Source organism: Microsporum canis, genomic scaffold, assembly GCF_000151145.1.
Source record: "Microsporum canis CBS 113480 supercont1.3 genomic scaffold, whole genome shotgun sequence".
Classification (NCBI taxonomy): Eukaryota; Fungi; Ascomycota; class Eurotiomycetes; order Onygenales; family Arthrodermataceae; genus Microsporum; species Microsporum canis.
The window spans coordinates 1,693,242-1,710,566 of record NW_003299167.1 but is presented as its reverse complement, the minus strand read 5'-3'; the positions used below and the strand labels follow the sequence as shown (position 1 = coordinate 1,710,566).

Genomic DNA, 17,325 nt, shown 5'->3' with positions numbered 1-17,325 from the left:
TACGATCCTCTGGCTGTCCAGTCTTACCTCAGCCCGTCGCTTAACCACCATAAACTCCTTGCCACATCATGAGCAGCGTATGTAGATGTAATCAAAAGCGTATGGTCAGGTTATATTACATACCGTACACATACCACTGTTGATGTCCAAGACAAGAAGAAGAAGAAAAAAAAAAAGGTGAAACAACTTCTTGTGAGCTTTCAATTCTTCTTCTTCCCTGAACTTCAGGTTCTTTTTTCCTTCGCTCTCTCTCGTCCTCTAATCTCTATCGTTTTCTTCGTCGTTCGCTCGTTAAGCCGTCTTGTTCGTTTTTTCTTGTTCTCTGCTGTACTTCGCGGTGAAGAGGCGGCTCGGTGATAAAGAGTCGACAGCCATCGCTTGCCAGCAAGGAAGAGACTCCCAACAGGCGAACGCACCCTTCAGCGAACATCTTCGACATATAGACACGTTTATTATACTGGACAGATAGAGGAAACGGCCAGAGTCTACTCCCATCGCTCGTTTGGATGTCACAGATCTAGGACTTTTAAGAGGCCGGCGTTGCTGTCTCATTGAAAACAGGGACAATATCAGGCCATTGGCAACCACAGAGCAGCCATGGCGAACCGTATGTCCATATATTCGGCCCTCTCGTCCGTCTCCCAGGACCCTCGAGCAGCTGCCCAGCAGGCCGCTCAGGTTTCCACGACGACGTTGTTGAACGCCCTTCACACCTCCTACGCCTCGGCACAGGGGTACCAGCTCGAGGCCGGGACCAGCTTGGTCGTCAACACATGGCTCACCACCACCACTCCAGGCCCTAATGGGGAGGTCGGCGGCACGCTGGACCCCAGTCTGGCGAGAAGAGCTTGGGAACACGCTCGACGAAGAGCAGAAGACGGCTGCATCGTTTTATGGTAACTTTTTCTTTTCTTTTCTTACTCACATCCGGAGCTTTATATCAAAGCCTTATTACTAACATTGTTTTTGATAGCACTTCACATCAGTCTTCTCCCTCTCTCCTCTTCCCCATGTTAGGATCTCTACCACTGTCCACACCTGATATTGCTTATACCGCTATCTCTGCCATTCGGCCGTTTGTCTCTCAGGTCACGCCATACAACCCCACTGCCTTCCAGTACTCTGCCTTTGCAGTGTCCTACACCTTTACCTTGACCGGTCGTGTCACCGAAGTTCAACTGGCGGTGTCAAACTCTGGCATCAATACCTCTCATGGCCTGTTCAATGTCCCTGCCGAGGCCGGCTACCGGGCCTTTGATGTCTTTTACTACCTCATTACCTCGTCTTCCACCCCGGCGGAGAGGGAGTTCCTCGGAATATCTGACCCTTCGTCGTGTGCCTTGCTTAATAAATCCGGCACATTCGACCCCCCATCCTACCTTCCTACAGCTGACGATGCGGCTGCCGCAGAGGACTTCCGAAACTGTTTGAAAGCCATCGGTATCAAGGGTGCCGCTCAGAGGAACCTCCTCTCCGTCTTGGCTGCCCTGCTTAAACTAGGAAATGCTATGGGCCTCTTGGTCGACCAAGAGGAGATCGAGGAGGTCTGTGAAGATGTTGGAGGCCTCTTGAACATTGACCCCCTCATTCTACTCAAAAATTTTAACACAAATGAGCGGGAGGCCTTGATGGCTGGTATTTACGATGCATTGCTCGACTGGATTATCGCCAAGGCAAATGAGGCGATCCATAACGAGATCGTCTCTCTCCATGAAAATGGATCCAGTGACGGTGGCCGCCAGGAAGAGAGTGCTGATACAGTTGGCCTCACCGTGGTTGAAATTCCAGACCCTGCGCTAGGAAAGGCAATCGTCCTCAGAGGTGCATTCGATGACACTGTAGGTATCAACGCCGAAATCAAGGAGGATGGCGTCGAAGTTATTGGCCCAGGCCATTCCATCCTTAGTGAAATGAACGCTGCCAAAGCAGAGGTTGGTGTGCATCTGGGAATGACCGACACACCAACTGCTCGTGAGAGAGACTACTTTAATGACAAAGTCGAGGGGGTCTTGGAAAAAATAGGAGTCGAAGTCGAGCCTGGCTGTTTCTTCCGTCAACTCTTGTACCCTGTTCCAGGACAAGGCGTTAGATTTGGTCAGACGAAGCGCTTCGATCTGGCCACCACTCTTGGAAGCAGTAGGGTTTGGTGCCATCTTTCCATCCACCCCACAGATGATCAGCCAGCCGCCCTTGCTTCTCTTCCATCTGCTACCTCTGCCTGGTCTGCTGGAACCGTCTCCCGTCAACTTCGTGCCTGGAGGCTCCCGGAACTTGCAAATCGCCGAAACAAGCGCTTGGATTTCACTGCAGACTTCGATGTGGAAGAGTTTGTCATCAGATATGCTCCGCTCGGCTGCCAGGAAGGAAAAGATGGTGTTGAGAATTGGATCCTGGAGCGAGGTTGGAGCAACGGTGATGTGGTAGTTGGAAAGGAGCGCATCTGGATGAGAGAAAGTGCCTGGTGGGAAGCCGAATCTATGCTTGACCTCATTCCTCAACAGCAAGCAGCATCCAATCCATTCAACCCAGGGATGGCCAGCAATTTCGACCCCAGCTACACTCCTAGCCCACAGGCTCTGAACCCAGCTTTAAACCAGAGTGGCTTCTTCACCGCCGATGGAATGAGTGTCCAAGGCAGCCATGAACATCTCGTCAATAGACAAGGACCTGGAACAATAGCTGGGACGGTAGCTACAGGCCCCGGTGTCGCTCAATCAGTAGCGCCTACCATGAACAGAGTCTCCAGAAATATTGGAGATTATGGCCTTGGATCTAAAGGAGACGATATCAAGTATGATGACACTTACTATGACGAGAATCTCGGCCGTTATGTCGGCCAAGTTGACCCCGAATTTGCTGAACCGAAAAACATTGAACACGAAAGGATTACTTTCACTCGTCGGCTGTGGATCGCATTTGTTTGGGCCGTTACTTTCTGGATCCCATCCCCTGTTCTCCGTTACGTCGGGCGGATGAAGAGACCAGACGTCCGCATGGCATGGAGAGAAAAAGTTGTTCTCGTCGCTTTGATTGTCCTCTTGAACTGTATCATTGTCTTCTATATCGTCGAGTTTGGCAATTTGATCTGTCCGGGCAAGGACAAAGTATGGAACAGCCAGGAAGTCTCCTTCCATCAGGGTGAAAATGATTTCTTCGTCAGTATCCGAGGCCGCGTTTATGACATTAGCAAGTTCGCCAAAACTCCACATACATCTGGTCGGAGATACCCAACCGATCGGGAAGCTATGCAACCATTCGCTGGCCAGAATCTCGATGCCTACTTCCCCGTTCCACTGCCGCTGGCCTGCCCCGGTTTCAATATTAAGGATGAAATTCAACTCATACCTAACAATACAGACGCCGTACAAAATAGCGTTGCTGTCCATAAATCCGGTCCTTTAAATGGCGATCCAACACTAAAAACTCACAATGCTAATTGGTACCCGGCCGTCTTCCAGCCTACTATTAAAGAATATTACAAGGGTGATTTGGTTTGGTCGAGAAAGAATGTCACAGTGCAAGCAAATGAACTTGACAGGAAATGGGTTATCATTAATGAGAAAGTATACGACTTGACTGATTACTTCAATAGCATCGACAAGATGGACGGTTACGCAGGTTATGACTTTTTACCACCTGCTGTCACAGATCTCTTCAAGAAGGAAGCTGGAACTGATATTACGAGCCTTTGGGGTGATACTACCGAGTTCAAGAACAGCTTGAACTGTTTGAACAACCAGTTCTACGTCGGAACGACTGATTTCCGTGATACTCCACGATGCCAGGCGAACAAGTACATCCTTTTGGCTTTTACTATCATCCTTTGTGCCGTTATTCTTATAAAGTTCCTGGCAGCACTACAACTTGGTACCAAACGACGACCTGCCATGCAAGATAAATTTGTTATCTGCCAGGTACCAGCCTATACCGAGGGAGAGGACCAACTCCGCAAAGCCATTGATTCACTCACGGCCCTTCAATATGACAACAAGCGGAAACTTATTTTCGTTGTTTGTGACGGTATGATCGTTGGTGGTGGTAACGATAGACCTACTCCCAAGATTGTCCTAGATATCCTTGGTGTCGATCCCAAAATTGACCCCCCAGCTCTCCCATTCAAATCCGTTGGTGAAGGAAGTGACCAGCTTAATTACGGAAAGGTATACTCAGGTTTATATGAGTATGAAGGCAACGTTGTTCCCTATATTGTTGTTGTAAAGGTGGGTAAGGAATCGGAACAGTCTAAGACCAAACCTGGAAATCGTGGAAAGCGTGATTCCCAGGTCCTCCTACTACGATTCCTTAACCGAGTCCATCACCGTGCGCATATGTCACCGCTCGAGTTGGAGATGTTCCATCAAATTAACAACGTTATTGGCGTGGATCCCGAGCTCTATGAGTATCTTCTCATGGTAGATGCTGACACGAGTGTCAGGGAAGATTCTCTCAACCGGTTGGTTGCAAGTTGTGCGAACGATGCGAAGATTGCGGGTATCTGTGGTGAAACCAGTTTGCAGAACGAAGAGCGGAGTTGGTGGACTATGATTCAAGTCTACGAGTACTATATTTCTCATCATTTGGCCAAATCCTTCGAGTCTCTCTTTGGCAGCGTTACTTGTCTTCCTGGATGGTAAGGCTCCTCCTCCCCCGCCAATCCATTACATAAATATTCTAACCTTCATAACAGTTTCTCTATGTATCGACTTCGCACTCAAGATAAAGGCCGTCCATTGATTATTTCTGAAAAGGTCATTAGCGAGTACGCCGATGTACGCGTTGATACCCTGCATCAGAAGAATCTGTTATCTCTAGGAGAAGATCGATTCCTTACGACCCTTATGACGAAACATTTCCCTCACATGTCCTATAAATTCGTTCCAGATGCATATGCCAGCACAGCAGCCCCGGAAACGTGGCAGGTTCTTATGTCCCAAAGACGTCGTTGGATCAACTCTACTATCCACAATCTGGCTGAACTTATGCTTCTCAAAGATCTGTGCGGCTTCTGCTGCTTCAGTATGAGATTCGTTGTATTCATTGACTTGTTCGGAACTCTCATTCTACCAGCGACAACGGTTTACCTTGGATACCTCATCTATCTCGTTGCCGCCCATAAAGGACAGTTCCCGCTGATTTCCATTATTTTGATTGCTGCTGTATATGGTTTACAGGCCATCATCTTCATTATCAAACGCCAATGGCAGCACATTGGGTGGATGATTATCTATTTGATGGCATTCCCCTTCTACAGTTTCATCCTGCCTTTATACTCTTTCTGGAACCAGGACAACTTCACATGGGGTAACACTCGTATAGTTATTGGGGAGAAGGGAGACCGAAAGGTCATTGCCATCGAAGACGAACCATTTGACCCTAAGAGCATTCCTCTCCAAAGATGGGACACTTATGCGCTTATCCACAATCTCCCCGGCCGCCGAGGTAATCCAAACGCACCGGAGAAGACTGGCTTCCCGGGATACAATGACGAAGCCGCAGTCGAGATGGACGACATGCAATCAATGTACTCATCCGTGAAGCCAGCATCGACTATTCTAACTGGTTTCCCAACCCAAGGTGCTCAACAAACACCCTACGTCCTTCCTCACTCTCCAAACCCATACAGCAACCTACCTGGAAACAGGAGCTCACATATGTCTCACCTTACCCATTACACCGATCAGCCTCAATTAGGTAACCGGGCATCTCACCTGTCTGTCAGTAATTTGAGCCATTACCGAGATAACCCAGCCAATGGCAGCCGTTTGAGCGGCTTTGGTGTACCTGGTTCTGACCACAACTTCGCCGCATCCCAACGCCAGAGCATGCGGAGCCCCATGCCACGCCCAGCTAGCACCCTGGTAGACTTCAGGAATCCTCCTGGACATGGTCCTGACGAGGCCACTATCACTGCTGCCATCCAAGGGTGCCTGGGAGAAGTAGACCTTGACACTGTCACCAAGAAACAAGGTATGTAAACCATAGCCACCTGGGAGTCCTAGATTTAGACATGAACGTTTACTAACACACCTGCCTAGTCCGTGCTCTTGTTGAACAACGACTACAAACGACTTTGACTGGGGAAAAGAAGGCTTTCCTCGACCGCCAGATTGATAATGAACTCGCCAATATGTGATTGTCTCGAACTTTCCTCCCTTTCACATACATTTCTTTTCCATCTTTTTTTAATCCTTGCTGGCTGGGAGTAGCTGCAAATATTTTTTTTTACCACTTTAATACGACGATACACCATTCCACTCGCATCACATTTTTGGCCTAATAGTCTTGATACGCGGTCCTTAGTGTTTACGAAGCCGGATGTCCATCTCAGATGTGTCTTTACCTCGATCACTGTTGAACAATCTCTTTTTTTTCTACCTCTCTTCTTGATGTATATTCGCTGTCTTGTCTTGTTTTTGTTTTGGGTGACGGTTTATTTTCAATCATGTAACATGGGTATATTCACTCTAATCTCCTTCCCATAATATCCTACCGACTAAGCGAAGCGATATTTCTTTATTGAGCGTACAAAAAAGGGCGCAGGTATCGATATCTAGTTTTAAATGCGTGCTTCTTTGCTTCTTTGGTTGGTTTCACAGCATTTAGTGAGAGGCAACCGATGCCTCTTGTAGGCGTATCAAATATCGAAAGCCTCGTCTATATATCATATATATCATATTCAGCTATGATATGTAGTCATCTGCCTCTCTTCGACATTTCTTAGCATCTATTTTCTAGGATTTATAGCTCCTGTTTGAATATACATGAACTCTACAGTCCACGGTTATGAAGTACCCTCGGCTTTATTCTAGGTGGAGATCTCTTCGCCCTGCATCTTATTACTACTCTGGGTATTATTATCTAACGTCTAAACTTCTCCCTTGATCACAATATAGTGACCTGTTCATATAAGACTGGCCTCGTCAACCTCGAATTCCAGCTTTCTTTGATATCCTTCCCTAGTTAGTATTTCGTATGGACATATAATCTCGGCAACTTGGGGCAAACCATGTAAGAGATTCACCGTCGATGCATATTTAACATCTTGCTTACAGAGGGGTCTTCAATGTAGGACATACACAACATCGTACGCTTTACTCGAAGCGCTCTGGGATGTAAGTCACCTAGAAATAAAGCTATATTATACCTATAATACTGATGCTTACCAGGCCGGAGTTCGATATGTGTTTGCTAACCTTGGTTCTGACCATCCTGCGGTGATGGAGGCCATCATCAAAGGACAGAGGGAACGGAAAGATCGATTCCCCCAGATTATAACTTGTCCTCACGAGGTGAGACTTTTACATCTATCAATAATGCGTGATACCATGCTGACGGTGACTAATTCACTGTAAAAATGGCAGATGGTAGCAATGTCAATGGCGGATGGATATGCCCGTATCAGCGGCACTCCGCAGTGTGTCCTAATCCACGTTGATGTCGGTACCCAAGGCCTTGGGCCTGCTGTCCACAATGCTTCCTGTGGCCGCACGCCCGTTTTCATCTTTGCTGGTCTCTCCCCGTTTACTCAGGAAGGAGAACTTCGAGGGTCCAGGTCGGAATTCATCCACTGACTCCAAGACATTCCAGATCAAAAACAGATTGTGGCCCAATATTGCCGATATACCAGTGAGTTAAAGACCGGGAAAAATGTCAAGCAGATGGTAAACAGAGCCCTCCAATTTGCTAGCAGTGCGCCAAAGGGTCCGGTCTACATGGTTGCAGGAAGGGAGATACTGGAAGAAGAGATCGAACCATATACCCTTGACCAGAAGCTATGGTCTCCTATACTGCCCTCTGCCCTACCACAGGATGCGGTGGAGAACCTTTCGAGGCGCTTGGTAAATGCAAAGCACCCGCTCGTGATTGTAGGGTATACGGGTCGTCATGAGAAAGGGTTTACTGAACTAGTGAAGCTGGCAGAGTTGATAAGGGGCCTCCGTGTGCTGGATACCGCGATGTCTGACGTGTGTTTCCCTGCCGACCACCCTGCCTATGTTAGTATGAAGAATGGCACAAACGCAATCACTACGGCAGATGTTATCTTGGTGGTTGACTGCGACGTACCCTGGATACCTACACAGTGCAAGCCTTCACCCTCTGCCTCAATATTCCATATCGACGTTGATCCGCTGAAGCAACAGATGCCCGTTTTTTATATCAATTCACAGGCAGCTTACCGTGCAGATTCGGCCATTGCCTTCAGCCAACTTAACCAGTATATCTCAAGCACAGCGGATCTCAAACAGGCTCTAGATAGCCCGGATTACCAGTCTCGTCACGAATTACTGGAAGATGCGCTCAAAGAGAGGATGCAATCCCTAGCGGAACAAGAAGCTACACCATCTGGAATTGATGCACCGCTGAATATCCCATACCTGATGTCCCAAATCCGCCAGGCTTGTCCAGAGGATACGATATGGTGCGTCGAGGCCGTTTCGAGCGCTGGGGCAGTCTCAGAACACATTCGAGCCACCCTACCGGGCTCCTGGATCAACAGCGGTGGCGGCGGCCTAGGATGGTCTGGGGGCGCTGCCTTGGGCATCAAACTAGCCACTGACGATAAGAACGGGGGTAAGGCCCAGGGGAAGTTCGTCTGCCAGATTGTCGGCGACGGCACATATCTATTTAGTGTTCCGAGCTCTGTCTACTGGATTTCTCGTCGGTATCAAATACCTGTGTTGACGATCGTGCTGAACAACAGAGGCTGGAACGCACCTCGTAGCAGCCTTATGCTTGTTCATCCTAACGGTGAGGGATCCCGGCTATCGAACGAGGAGCTGAACATATCATTTAACCCTACACCGGACTATGCTGGCATTGCAAAGGCTGCTGCGGGAGGCAAGCTATGGGCTGGTAGAGCCGGGAGTGTAGAAGAACTGGCAAAGGCATTACCTGAGGCTGTCAAAGCTGTCATGGACGGTACAACGGCAGTGTTAGATGCACAGTTAAATGGCAGGGAAGGGGTGTTTTCCAAAAACTAGACATGAATTTGGTATTTCTATTAAAAAAGACCGAGAAGACTATCCCATAGAAAACTATCATTTCAGCCGAATACAAATCTTTTCCAGTTTTCAGCCAGTATCCGAGTTCCCTTCTCCAGTGTCCAGCCTCGAATATCACAGACCTGTCTGACGACCTGCTGCAGGAGATCATCCATCCGCTGGCCGGCGCAATGTAGATCGCTTTCGACCAGTATCCTGTCCTCCGGCAAAGCACCGATGACACTGGAAGACTTTTCACTAGGTCCATCGGGGAAATTGATCACTGCCGAAAAGGAAAAGTATACATCAAGAGGCACCTTGGGATGGAAGAACTGGGCCAACGGTTCTACCGGCCCCGAGTAAGAGTGCATGCATACCCGTGGCGGGAACGGTTTAGGCAGTCTGTTCTCTGTTTCACCGTGTTCACTCCCTTCGTTTGATGCGGGTAGATCTTCACCTTCATGAGCTCTGGGGACACTAGAGTTCCTCTTCCGCTGCCGATTGGAGATGGCTTTCTTTTCGTGTCCGGCCCAGAGTTCCTGGAGTACCTCGATGGTAGCTCCGTGTGCTTGAACGCTATGGAGTGACGCTGGTCGTTGTAGCTCGCCCGCTAGCCGTAGCTGAGCCTTGAGGATGGCTCGCTGGTGGTCCATCTTCACACGGTATGGAGAGAGTGCTCTTCCGCCTCTTGTCCCCGGCGTAGTAGAAGACGTGTCGCCGTTTCCATCGCCGCCTGCTGAGCTCCATGCCTTTGGTAATCGAAATGTCTTGTCCAGGCCGACTTCACCGACCAGGGCGCGGGGGTGTCTCTGCAGTCTCTCTCTGGCATTTGATATCAGCTCCAACAGGGAGAACGGAACGGGCAGTTCGTTCAGCAGTTCGTCATCATCGATCGGCGGGGATAACACATTCCTGTAATGTTCGGTCTTTATCGAAGCTCTGTATTCGCTGTCCCTGGGCTGGCCATGCTTCGTATCATCGAATACCTGGTGAGCGAACCACGGATGCCACCCGAAGCAAGGGATGATGCGGTCGTTACAAGGCCCCTTGTGCTCCTCACTGCTGTTTCTGGCATCTCTATACTGTAATGCTACCTGCGAGACCAGATCTTGGTCCTGCTGGCGGGTTGCCATCACCGTCAGGACGGCGGCTTTCATCTCCTTGATATCGTCAATGGACGACATCGTGTCGGTTGGATGGCAGTGAGCATCGAAGACACCAATGTCCCAGGGAAACATGCTGGATTCTTCGGACTGCATCGTTGGGTATATTCTATCTGTTGGTAGAAAGTTGGAAAGTGACCAACTCAAAGATACTTGATAACGAAGTAAAAAAGACGGTCTATTCAAAACTACTATTGAGTGCTGTTTATAATAGTCTATCTATTAATATCTGAATCTACTATCGAGCGCTGTTTATAATAGTCTATCTATTAATATCTGAATGACGGTTCTGCAAATCAACCTCATGGACTGCAGGCAAGAAATATATATCCAACAAGACTATAAGCAGAGAGTAGGAAAAAGCCACTCGAAACTCCTGAATCTACTAAGAGGAAAACGTCTGTCATGCTCGTCCTTCATTAGAAGTGGCCTTCATTTCGTCCATGACCACCTTGTTGAACTCCTCCCATCCGTCCAGGTAGATGTGATGGCCGGCCTGTTTGATAACGACCACCTTGGCCGATCCACGGTCCGCAAGCTTCTCCTCTGCCGTGGCGTCTTTGAGGATACGTTCTCTCTCCTCGTCTATCTTCTTCTTTGCTGCATGGCCGCCTTCGACGTCCATCCAGTCGTGGTCACCGTACATCAGCACGACGGGGATGCCGTTCTCCTTGCGCGGTGTAGGCTGTTCGCCTGGGGTGGCCGTATCCGATGGGGTGGCCGTATCCGATGGGGTGGCCGTATCCGATGGAGTGGCAGGCGGGGTGGAAGCGGCCTTGGGAGAGGCGAGGCTGGCCTGGGACGGCGACGCTGAGGGGACTGGCTCCCTGATGAGCTGTCGGCCAACGCCGTGGATTCGGTTTATAAGCGGTCTGCGGGCGTATGCTCCGGGTGCGAGGATGTAGGCGAGCGCATACTCGCCGCTGCCGCGCATCCTGAAGATGGAGTATGCGTAGTCGTGCAGGGCCTTTGACTCCGGCTGGGGGAGGTGCGAGAAGCGTCGGGACGTCCAGCCGGAGACGAGACGGGGGCCGAGAGGGCCTGACCAGCGCACAAAGGAGAAGGGGGAGACGTTTGCGTCCCAGAGGTAGGTAAGCCACTTGGGGAGAGGACGCAGGAGAGGCGGAGTCCTGCTCGAGAGGCCGTTGTCCGCCGCAGCGCCGTCGCCTGTGGCTGCGTCCTGGCTCTGGGTGAACTCCGCCGACAGGGTCGACTCCGACGGCTCGCTGACGTCGGTGTCGACCGCGCGGGGATCCTTTGGAATGCCGACGGGGGAGGCGAGGATGAGCTTGTTGAGCCGTCCGGGGTACTTGAGGGCGTAGGCAACCGCCATGTAGCCCCCGAGACTGTGTCCCATCAGGGTGAAGCGCTCGATCTTGCGCTTGACACGCCACTCCTCCAGGGCGTCGATGAACCAGTCTTCTGCCTCGGTGACGGCCTGGTCTCTCTCTTTGGCGCGGATCTTGAACGGCGGCCGGGTGCTGCGTCCCATTCCCAGCAGGTCGAGGGCGTAGAGCTGCCATCCTTTGGCACGGCTGAGGCTCTCGAAGTTCTTGTAGAAGAAGCCCAGCCCGGCGCCGTACCCGTGCAGCACCACGAGGTTGTTCTCGACCTTCTCTCCGACGCGCTCGACGGAGAACTCGTTCAGTGCTCGATTATCGCCACTGAGCCGGACCATGCTGGACCGCCACCGACGGGGCCCGTACGGGTCATTGACCGAGTTGGCGGACACCTGCGCCTCCTGCGAGGTGTCTGCGGCGGTGAGGCTGTCTGTCTGCCCGTCAGGGACCGCTGGCTCCTTGCCGGTCTGCTTGTGGGTTGGCGGCTGCTGGAGGTACGGGATGAACGAGAGCACACTGTGTTCAGCAGCGGCAGCCGGCATACACGTCCACTGCACCGTCAGTACATCAGTAGCACATATAGAGAGTAGACAGACGAACCCATTGGCTGAACCCTTCCTTGTATCCCAGCGGGAAATAGCTCGCGGGCTGCTTTGCCTGAGCTGCTGGCGGTTGTCCTGCTGCTGCCTGCGGGCGAGCTTCAGCCTGCGCGGGGACGGTCGAGGCCATCGCAGCGTCCGACCAGCCGTCCGGACGAGCTGAAGAAGAGGCAGACGAGCTGAGCCGTGTCTGCGAGCGAGCACTCAGCGTCGAGGCAGCGATGCTATGCTGGTGGCGCTGGTTGTGGGCGAGCAGCGGGGGATAACGAGCGGCCTGAAGAGAAAGCGCTGGGATTCTGCTTGAAGACAGCTTGATCGCGGGCAGCCAGAGTGACAGACTCTGTCACTCTATCCTCTGTCACTCTATCCTCTTTATCTCTGTATCTCTGTATCTCTGTATCTTCTGATGACTTGGAGTTAAGCCGGAGTTTGCGCAGAGATTTGGCCGTCGGACAAAAAAAGGAGTTTTGGTGGCGCAGGAAGTTTTCTATCGGACGAAGAGAAGAAGAAGAGAAGAAGAGAAGAAGAGAAGAAGAGAATCCATGGTAATAACGGACGAAGCGCAGTCTTAGTCTAGCAACATCTCCATCTCCATCTCACAACAACATCCACTACTATGAAGAATGTCGCAGCTCGACCAGATCGTGAAAGGCGCTCCGCCGCCGGAGATCCAGATTCACCAGCCTGACAGCCCCGGGAAGACGCCGTCGCCCTCGTCGTCGACCTCGTCCGTCTCTACCGTCGCGCCAGATCCGCTCTCTGCCCTGCCGTCGTCGCCGCCGCAGATATATCTCAACCTGCTCATCGTCGAGTCCGCCCTGCGCTCGCAGTACCTCGCCCTGCGCGCCCGCAGACGCCAGAACACCTTCTTCCTCCTCCTGCTGGCGCTCTGGATCGTCTACTTCACCTACGCCCTCTTCTTCCGGCCGCGTGAGGACGGACGCGGGCTCGGGGGCTCTGTTTACTGGGTCGTCGAGACGGGGGAGAAGGTCGCCCTGACCGGCGGCGTCGTCACCGGCATCCTCATCTGGGGCACCGGGCAGTGGGAGAGAGGCCTGCGGTGGCCCCGGAGGTGGCTGGGGGTCACCAACCGTGGCATCAGGGGGATGAATGCCAAAGTCGTCGTTATCCAGGGGCCGTGGTGGAAGGAGTTGCTCTCCTACCTCTCCTTCATCTTCCCGTACTCGGCCTTCTTCCCGTCAAACACGTCTTTCCACTACGTCGAGTACGAGCGGCCCGCCGCCGGTGCTGCTTCTACAACAACGCCCGCCGGGGAGGCGGGGAGGCCTGCCGGCCGCCGGCGTCGAGGCAGCTCCGTGACGAGCCTGCGCCAGCAGCCGGCGGACGAGGAAAACCGGATAGGAGTCGAGGAGGACCTCGCCCCCGGGGGTGACTACATACGCCTCCTCCTGCTGCCCAAATCGTTCTCTCCGGCCTTCCGCAAGAACTGGGACGAGTACCGGACAGACTACTGGGAGAAGGAGAACGAGCGGCGGGCCCGTCTCCGCCAGAAGATCAAGGAGTACTCCCGCCAGCAGGCCAGGGCGAACGCCGGCTGGCTCTGGTGGGCTAAATGGAGATACTGGAAACGGAGCTACAGCCGTGCCATACCCGTCATCAGCAAGAGCGGACGGGATATCGAGAGGTACACCCATCGCAAGTCGCCCTCTCACTCCCGCCACTTCAACGAGAAACACCGCAGGACGCCCCCGTACTCCGACTCGCACTCGCACTCCAGGACCTCCTCTCGAAGCTCGACGCCGCACCCGGTCTCGGACGTCGAGGACAGGCTGCCCCTCGACCGCGAGCGGAGGTCCTCGGTCTCCCGTCGAGGCAGCAGCGGCGCCGCAGCCATGCCAAAGAGGAACAAGTCCATCTCTCAGTCGAGCAGGTTTTCCACCCCCTTAACGCCGTTGTCAGCCAGTGCAGATGGCGAAGTGTAAGTACAAAATCTATTTATTCACTTTGTGTTGAAGAAAACGGAGGTTTGGCTGTCAAATTGGTCGTTGGATCATATCCATAGCTTTTTAGAATTAATCGACAAAACTTCTTTTATATTCTAGTTCCATATCTTTACCATCACTCATTACAAAACTAAAGGGAAAAGTTTGGGCAGAGGAAAGTCCGGCTCAAAGCCGATAAACGGTCTCATCACCAAGATACCTAGTAGCAACTGAGTCAGCTCATGTCTTCAACGAGAGAGAGAGAGGACTTACATAATTTCGTTTCGGTCATTCATCACGGCCAAAGCCTGGAGTGCTTCGGCCAGCTCAAACACGCCATCGCTTCCCGCTCCGGATGAGCGCACTGAAGAGTTCACCGCGTCGACTACCCGCTGTACATCTGCAGAATCTCCCTGGAACAGGTCTGACCTCATGAGCGGGCCCAGGGCTTGTCGGAAGGTACTTAGACGAGCCGGCGGGAGGGGAGGCAGGGAAGCAGACGCCGCAACCGCATTCGCCAGGATATCGGCTTGAGACTCGGTGTTGTCTGTTTCCTGAGACTCGAGAAGCTGTGATGCTGGTTGCGACGAGGCCACCGACATTCGCGACTGGGACTGTGTCTGTTGGCTTCGCGTCTGGCCGGATGATGAGAGCCGTTGTCTGCTATCAGGGGTAGCGTTGTATATCTCGTCTGCATCATCATCATTGCCATTTCCACCAGGAGTAGGCGTAGCTCTAGAGCCCCTCAGGCCAGACCGGGTGCCGGATCGAGCGCCCGTCGCTGACTGCGTCGTCCTCCGGCGAGGAGTATAGTCTCTGTCATCGTCATCAGACTCATCGGAATCCGAGTCGGATTCTGGTATATTGGCGGTTTTGCGTCTCTTGCGTCTCTCGTCCTCAACAACTTCTTTAAACAAGGCAAATCGAAGAATAGCCTCGGCTGCCTTTGCGTCCTTTTCATCTACCCTGTTTGAAAGGCGTGCCTTTGCATGAGCTGTGGAAAGACGGATTAACGTCTCAAGCGTACGCGCCGTCATGGGAGATGTCTTCCTCTGGTTTCCGAGTAGCTCGTCATTTCGGAGCGCCGAGTATGTGCTCACAATATGATCCGCCGCACCCTTGCTGAGGACTGGCTTAATTCGTGATTTGGCGTACTGAATATATTTCTTGACAAACGGCAGGCTGAGTATTTCCACCTTCTTCCCGCCTCTTTTTCCCGTCTGAGAAATGCCGGCGTGAAGCATCACGTTGAATTTCTCGTATACCTCGGTCGTCCTGTTCGCGTCCTGGCTCTCCTCTAGACCAACTCCCAGACTGGAACCAACCTGCTCACGTACGGGGGCCCCTTCTTCCTGCCTTGGATCACGGTACTGATGCATTCTCAGTACGTGCTCAGAAACGAGCCTGTCTCTGGTGTCATCGATATCATCCGTCACCACAAAGAGAAGATCGAAACGGGATAAGAGCGAGTCGGGTAAAGCAATGTTTTTATGCGGATCCTTGTGCGTATCATATTGTCCAAAGATTGGATTCGCCGCTGCAATCACACTGCACCGGGCATTCAAAGACGTGTGAATGCCAGCCTTTGCAATTGTGACCGTCTGTTGCTCCATAACTTCATGAATTGCTACTCGGTCAACGTCACTCATCTTGTCGAACTCGTCGATGCATACTACTCCCCGATCTCCCAAGACCATAGCGCCTGCTTCTAGCCTACGCTCTCCTGTTTCCTTATCGGTCGTCACAGCAGCAGTGAGACCAACACCGGATGACCCTCGACCAGTGGTGGCAATAGCTAACGGAGCTGTATTGAGAACAAACCGTAGAAGCTGGGATTTGGCGGTAGAAGGATCACCAACCATTAATATGTTTATATCACCACGTAGATGGGTTCCATTGTCGAGATTCTTCTCAATGCCTCCTAAGAGCATCAACAATATAGCTCTCTTAATATAATCGTGGCCATATATACTCGGTGCAAGAGACTGGGAAAGGAGGTCGAATATGTTCTTTTTCTTTGCCAGTTTGTTGATGTTTCGAACATCCGTATCCGTTATTGTGGGTTGAACAATTCCTCCACCAGACTTAGAGGCAAGATGTATGATATTATTTGCAAGAACAACAGTACGAAAAGTGGCGCTGCCTGAGCTCGCGTTTCGATTTCCAAGAGATCGGTAAACTCCTACGAGCTGTATCCTGTCTCCTGGCTTAGCTTTGTCAACAAGGTCGTCATCAAGGATAACATCAACACCACGCGGGAGCTGCCCAGCTGGTGCCCTTTCGGGCATTTCCTGGATGGATATCATTTGATGGTCCCGGTATTTGCAATATCCATACTCGGTTATGAGCTTTGCCGATAAATTAGTAAAGTAAATATAACTCTAAAATACTCTTGGGACATCAATGCTCACCGGATTGCCATGTTCATCTTGCTGTGGGTACACCATTTAAGCTGGTAGCTCCACTGGCCGTCATGGTCTGGTCTTGGTATGTCCTTGACAGGAAGGATTTTTCCTTGGGGTTGTAATGGACGCTTCTAATAACCTTTGGTCTGACTAGTGAGCATTTAGTCACTATCCCCTCAAGGGCAATCATTCGGTTTAAATGTGATGAACTGAGCGTTCTAGGATTGCAAGAGTATTCGCCGAATGCACCGACATATGCACAATGATATTCCTATCCATCAATTAGATATGAGGCACCTAGGGCTGGAATGCCCAGTTCAAACTTCGACATACGGTTTCATCTGTTTCATCTCTCCTTGGTTGACTGGCGATAGTTGTGACTATTTCTCGTAACGCTTCATCAAATGCCTGGCAATAGGCAAACGGGGAAGTAAGGAGGCTATGCAAAGGTGAGAAACTGTTTCTTTCAAATATAATGGCAAAAGAGGGGCAAACCCTTTCGCTAATTCGGGGCTATGGGCTCGAATTTCGTCAATGCTAATCTAGAGGCAAAGCCGTCAGCGCTCTTGTTTCATATATAATAATATTTTATCCAGGGAATTGGGGACGGTAATTGAATACCGTGAATCTTCGAAGTCCTCTATTTATCATCACAGCTATGTCCGCGCGGTAACTACAAGGGCGTTAGAATTAGGCAATATCAAAACTAAGCGATAAGAGCAACCTTCTAGCCCGTGGGTCAACTGGAAGAAAAAGGATAGTTGTTAGAAATTATATCAATTCATGGGATTGTGTACTTGAACTGACCTGGGTCAAGGAACTCCGTTGCTGCTCGCTTGTTATCGCGAGCGGCCTCGTCACGAAGCGGAGGGGCGTCCATCTTAGCTTGGGGCC

General features: G+C 51.3%; 6 protein-coding genes across 6 annotated transcripts; 3 read left to right on the top strand and 3 right to left on the bottom strand.

Moving 5' to 3' along the window:
• Positions 1-597: 597 nt before the first annotated feature.
• MCYG_03489 (chitin synthase) lies at positions 598-6,133 on the top strand (the record flags this gene model as incomplete). The annotated part of the gene is made up of 4 exons (XM_002847937.1): positions 598-896; positions 974-4,630; positions 4,688-5,967; positions 6,036-6,133. 4 exons carry the CDS (start codon positions 598-600, stop codon positions 6,131-6,133), a joined length of 5,334 nt encoding a protein of 1,777 aa, XP_002847983.1.
• Positions 6,134-6,783: 650 nt separating this feature from the next.
• Positions 6,784-8,981, top strand: MCYG_03488 (acetolactate synthase; the record flags this gene model as incomplete). Its single annotated transcript, XM_002847936.1, has 5 exons — positions 6,784-6,848; positions 7,070-7,112; positions 7,167-7,289; positions 7,362-7,509; positions 7,588-8,981. The coding sequence occupies 5 exons, from the start codon at positions 6,784-6,786 to the stop codon at positions 8,979-8,981; spliced, it is 1,773 nt and encodes a 590-aa protein (XP_002847982.1).
• A 62-nt stretch (positions 8,982-9,043) lies between these two features.
• MCYG_03487 (scn1) lies at positions 9,044-10,240 on the bottom strand (the record flags this gene model as incomplete). The annotated part of the gene is made up of 1 exon (XM_002847935.1): positions 9,044-10,240. One exon carries the CDS (start codon positions 10,238-10,240, stop codon positions 9,044-9,046), a length of 1,197 nt encoding a protein of 398 aa, XP_002847981.1.
• Positions 10,241-10,547: 307 nt separating this feature from the next.
• On the bottom strand, positions 10,548-12,213 carry MCYG_03486 (abhydrolase domain-containing protein 5; the record flags this gene model as incomplete). The annotated part of the gene is made up of 2 exons (XM_002847934.1): positions 10,548-12,035; positions 12,085-12,213. 2 exons carry the CDS (start codon positions 12,211-12,213, stop codon positions 10,548-10,550), a joined length of 1,617 nt encoding a protein of 538 aa, XP_002847980.1.
• Positions 12,214-12,706: 493 nt separating this feature from the next.
• Positions 12,707-14,026, top strand: MCYG_03485 (serine/arginine repetitive matrix protein 1; the record flags this gene model as incomplete). The annotated part of the gene is made up of 1 exon (XM_002847933.1): positions 12,707-14,026. One exon carries the CDS (start codon positions 12,707-12,709, stop codon positions 14,024-14,026), a length of 1,320 nt encoding a protein of 439 aa, XP_002847979.1.
• Positions 14,027-14,212: 186 nt separating this feature from the next.
• MCYG_03484 (DNA replication licensing factor mcm3) lies at positions 14,213-17,311 on the bottom strand (the record flags this gene model as incomplete). The annotated part of the gene is made up of 8 exons (XM_002847932.1): positions 14,213-14,246; positions 14,300-16,407; positions 16,469-16,702; positions 16,765-16,870; positions 16,927-16,973; positions 17,053-17,104; positions 17,153-17,174; positions 17,239-17,311. The coding sequence occupies 8 exons, from the start codon at positions 17,309-17,311 to the stop codon at positions 14,213-14,215; spliced, it is 2,676 nt and encodes an 891-aa protein (XP_002847978.1).
• Between the last annotated feature and the right edge of the window lie 14 nt (positions 17,312-17,325).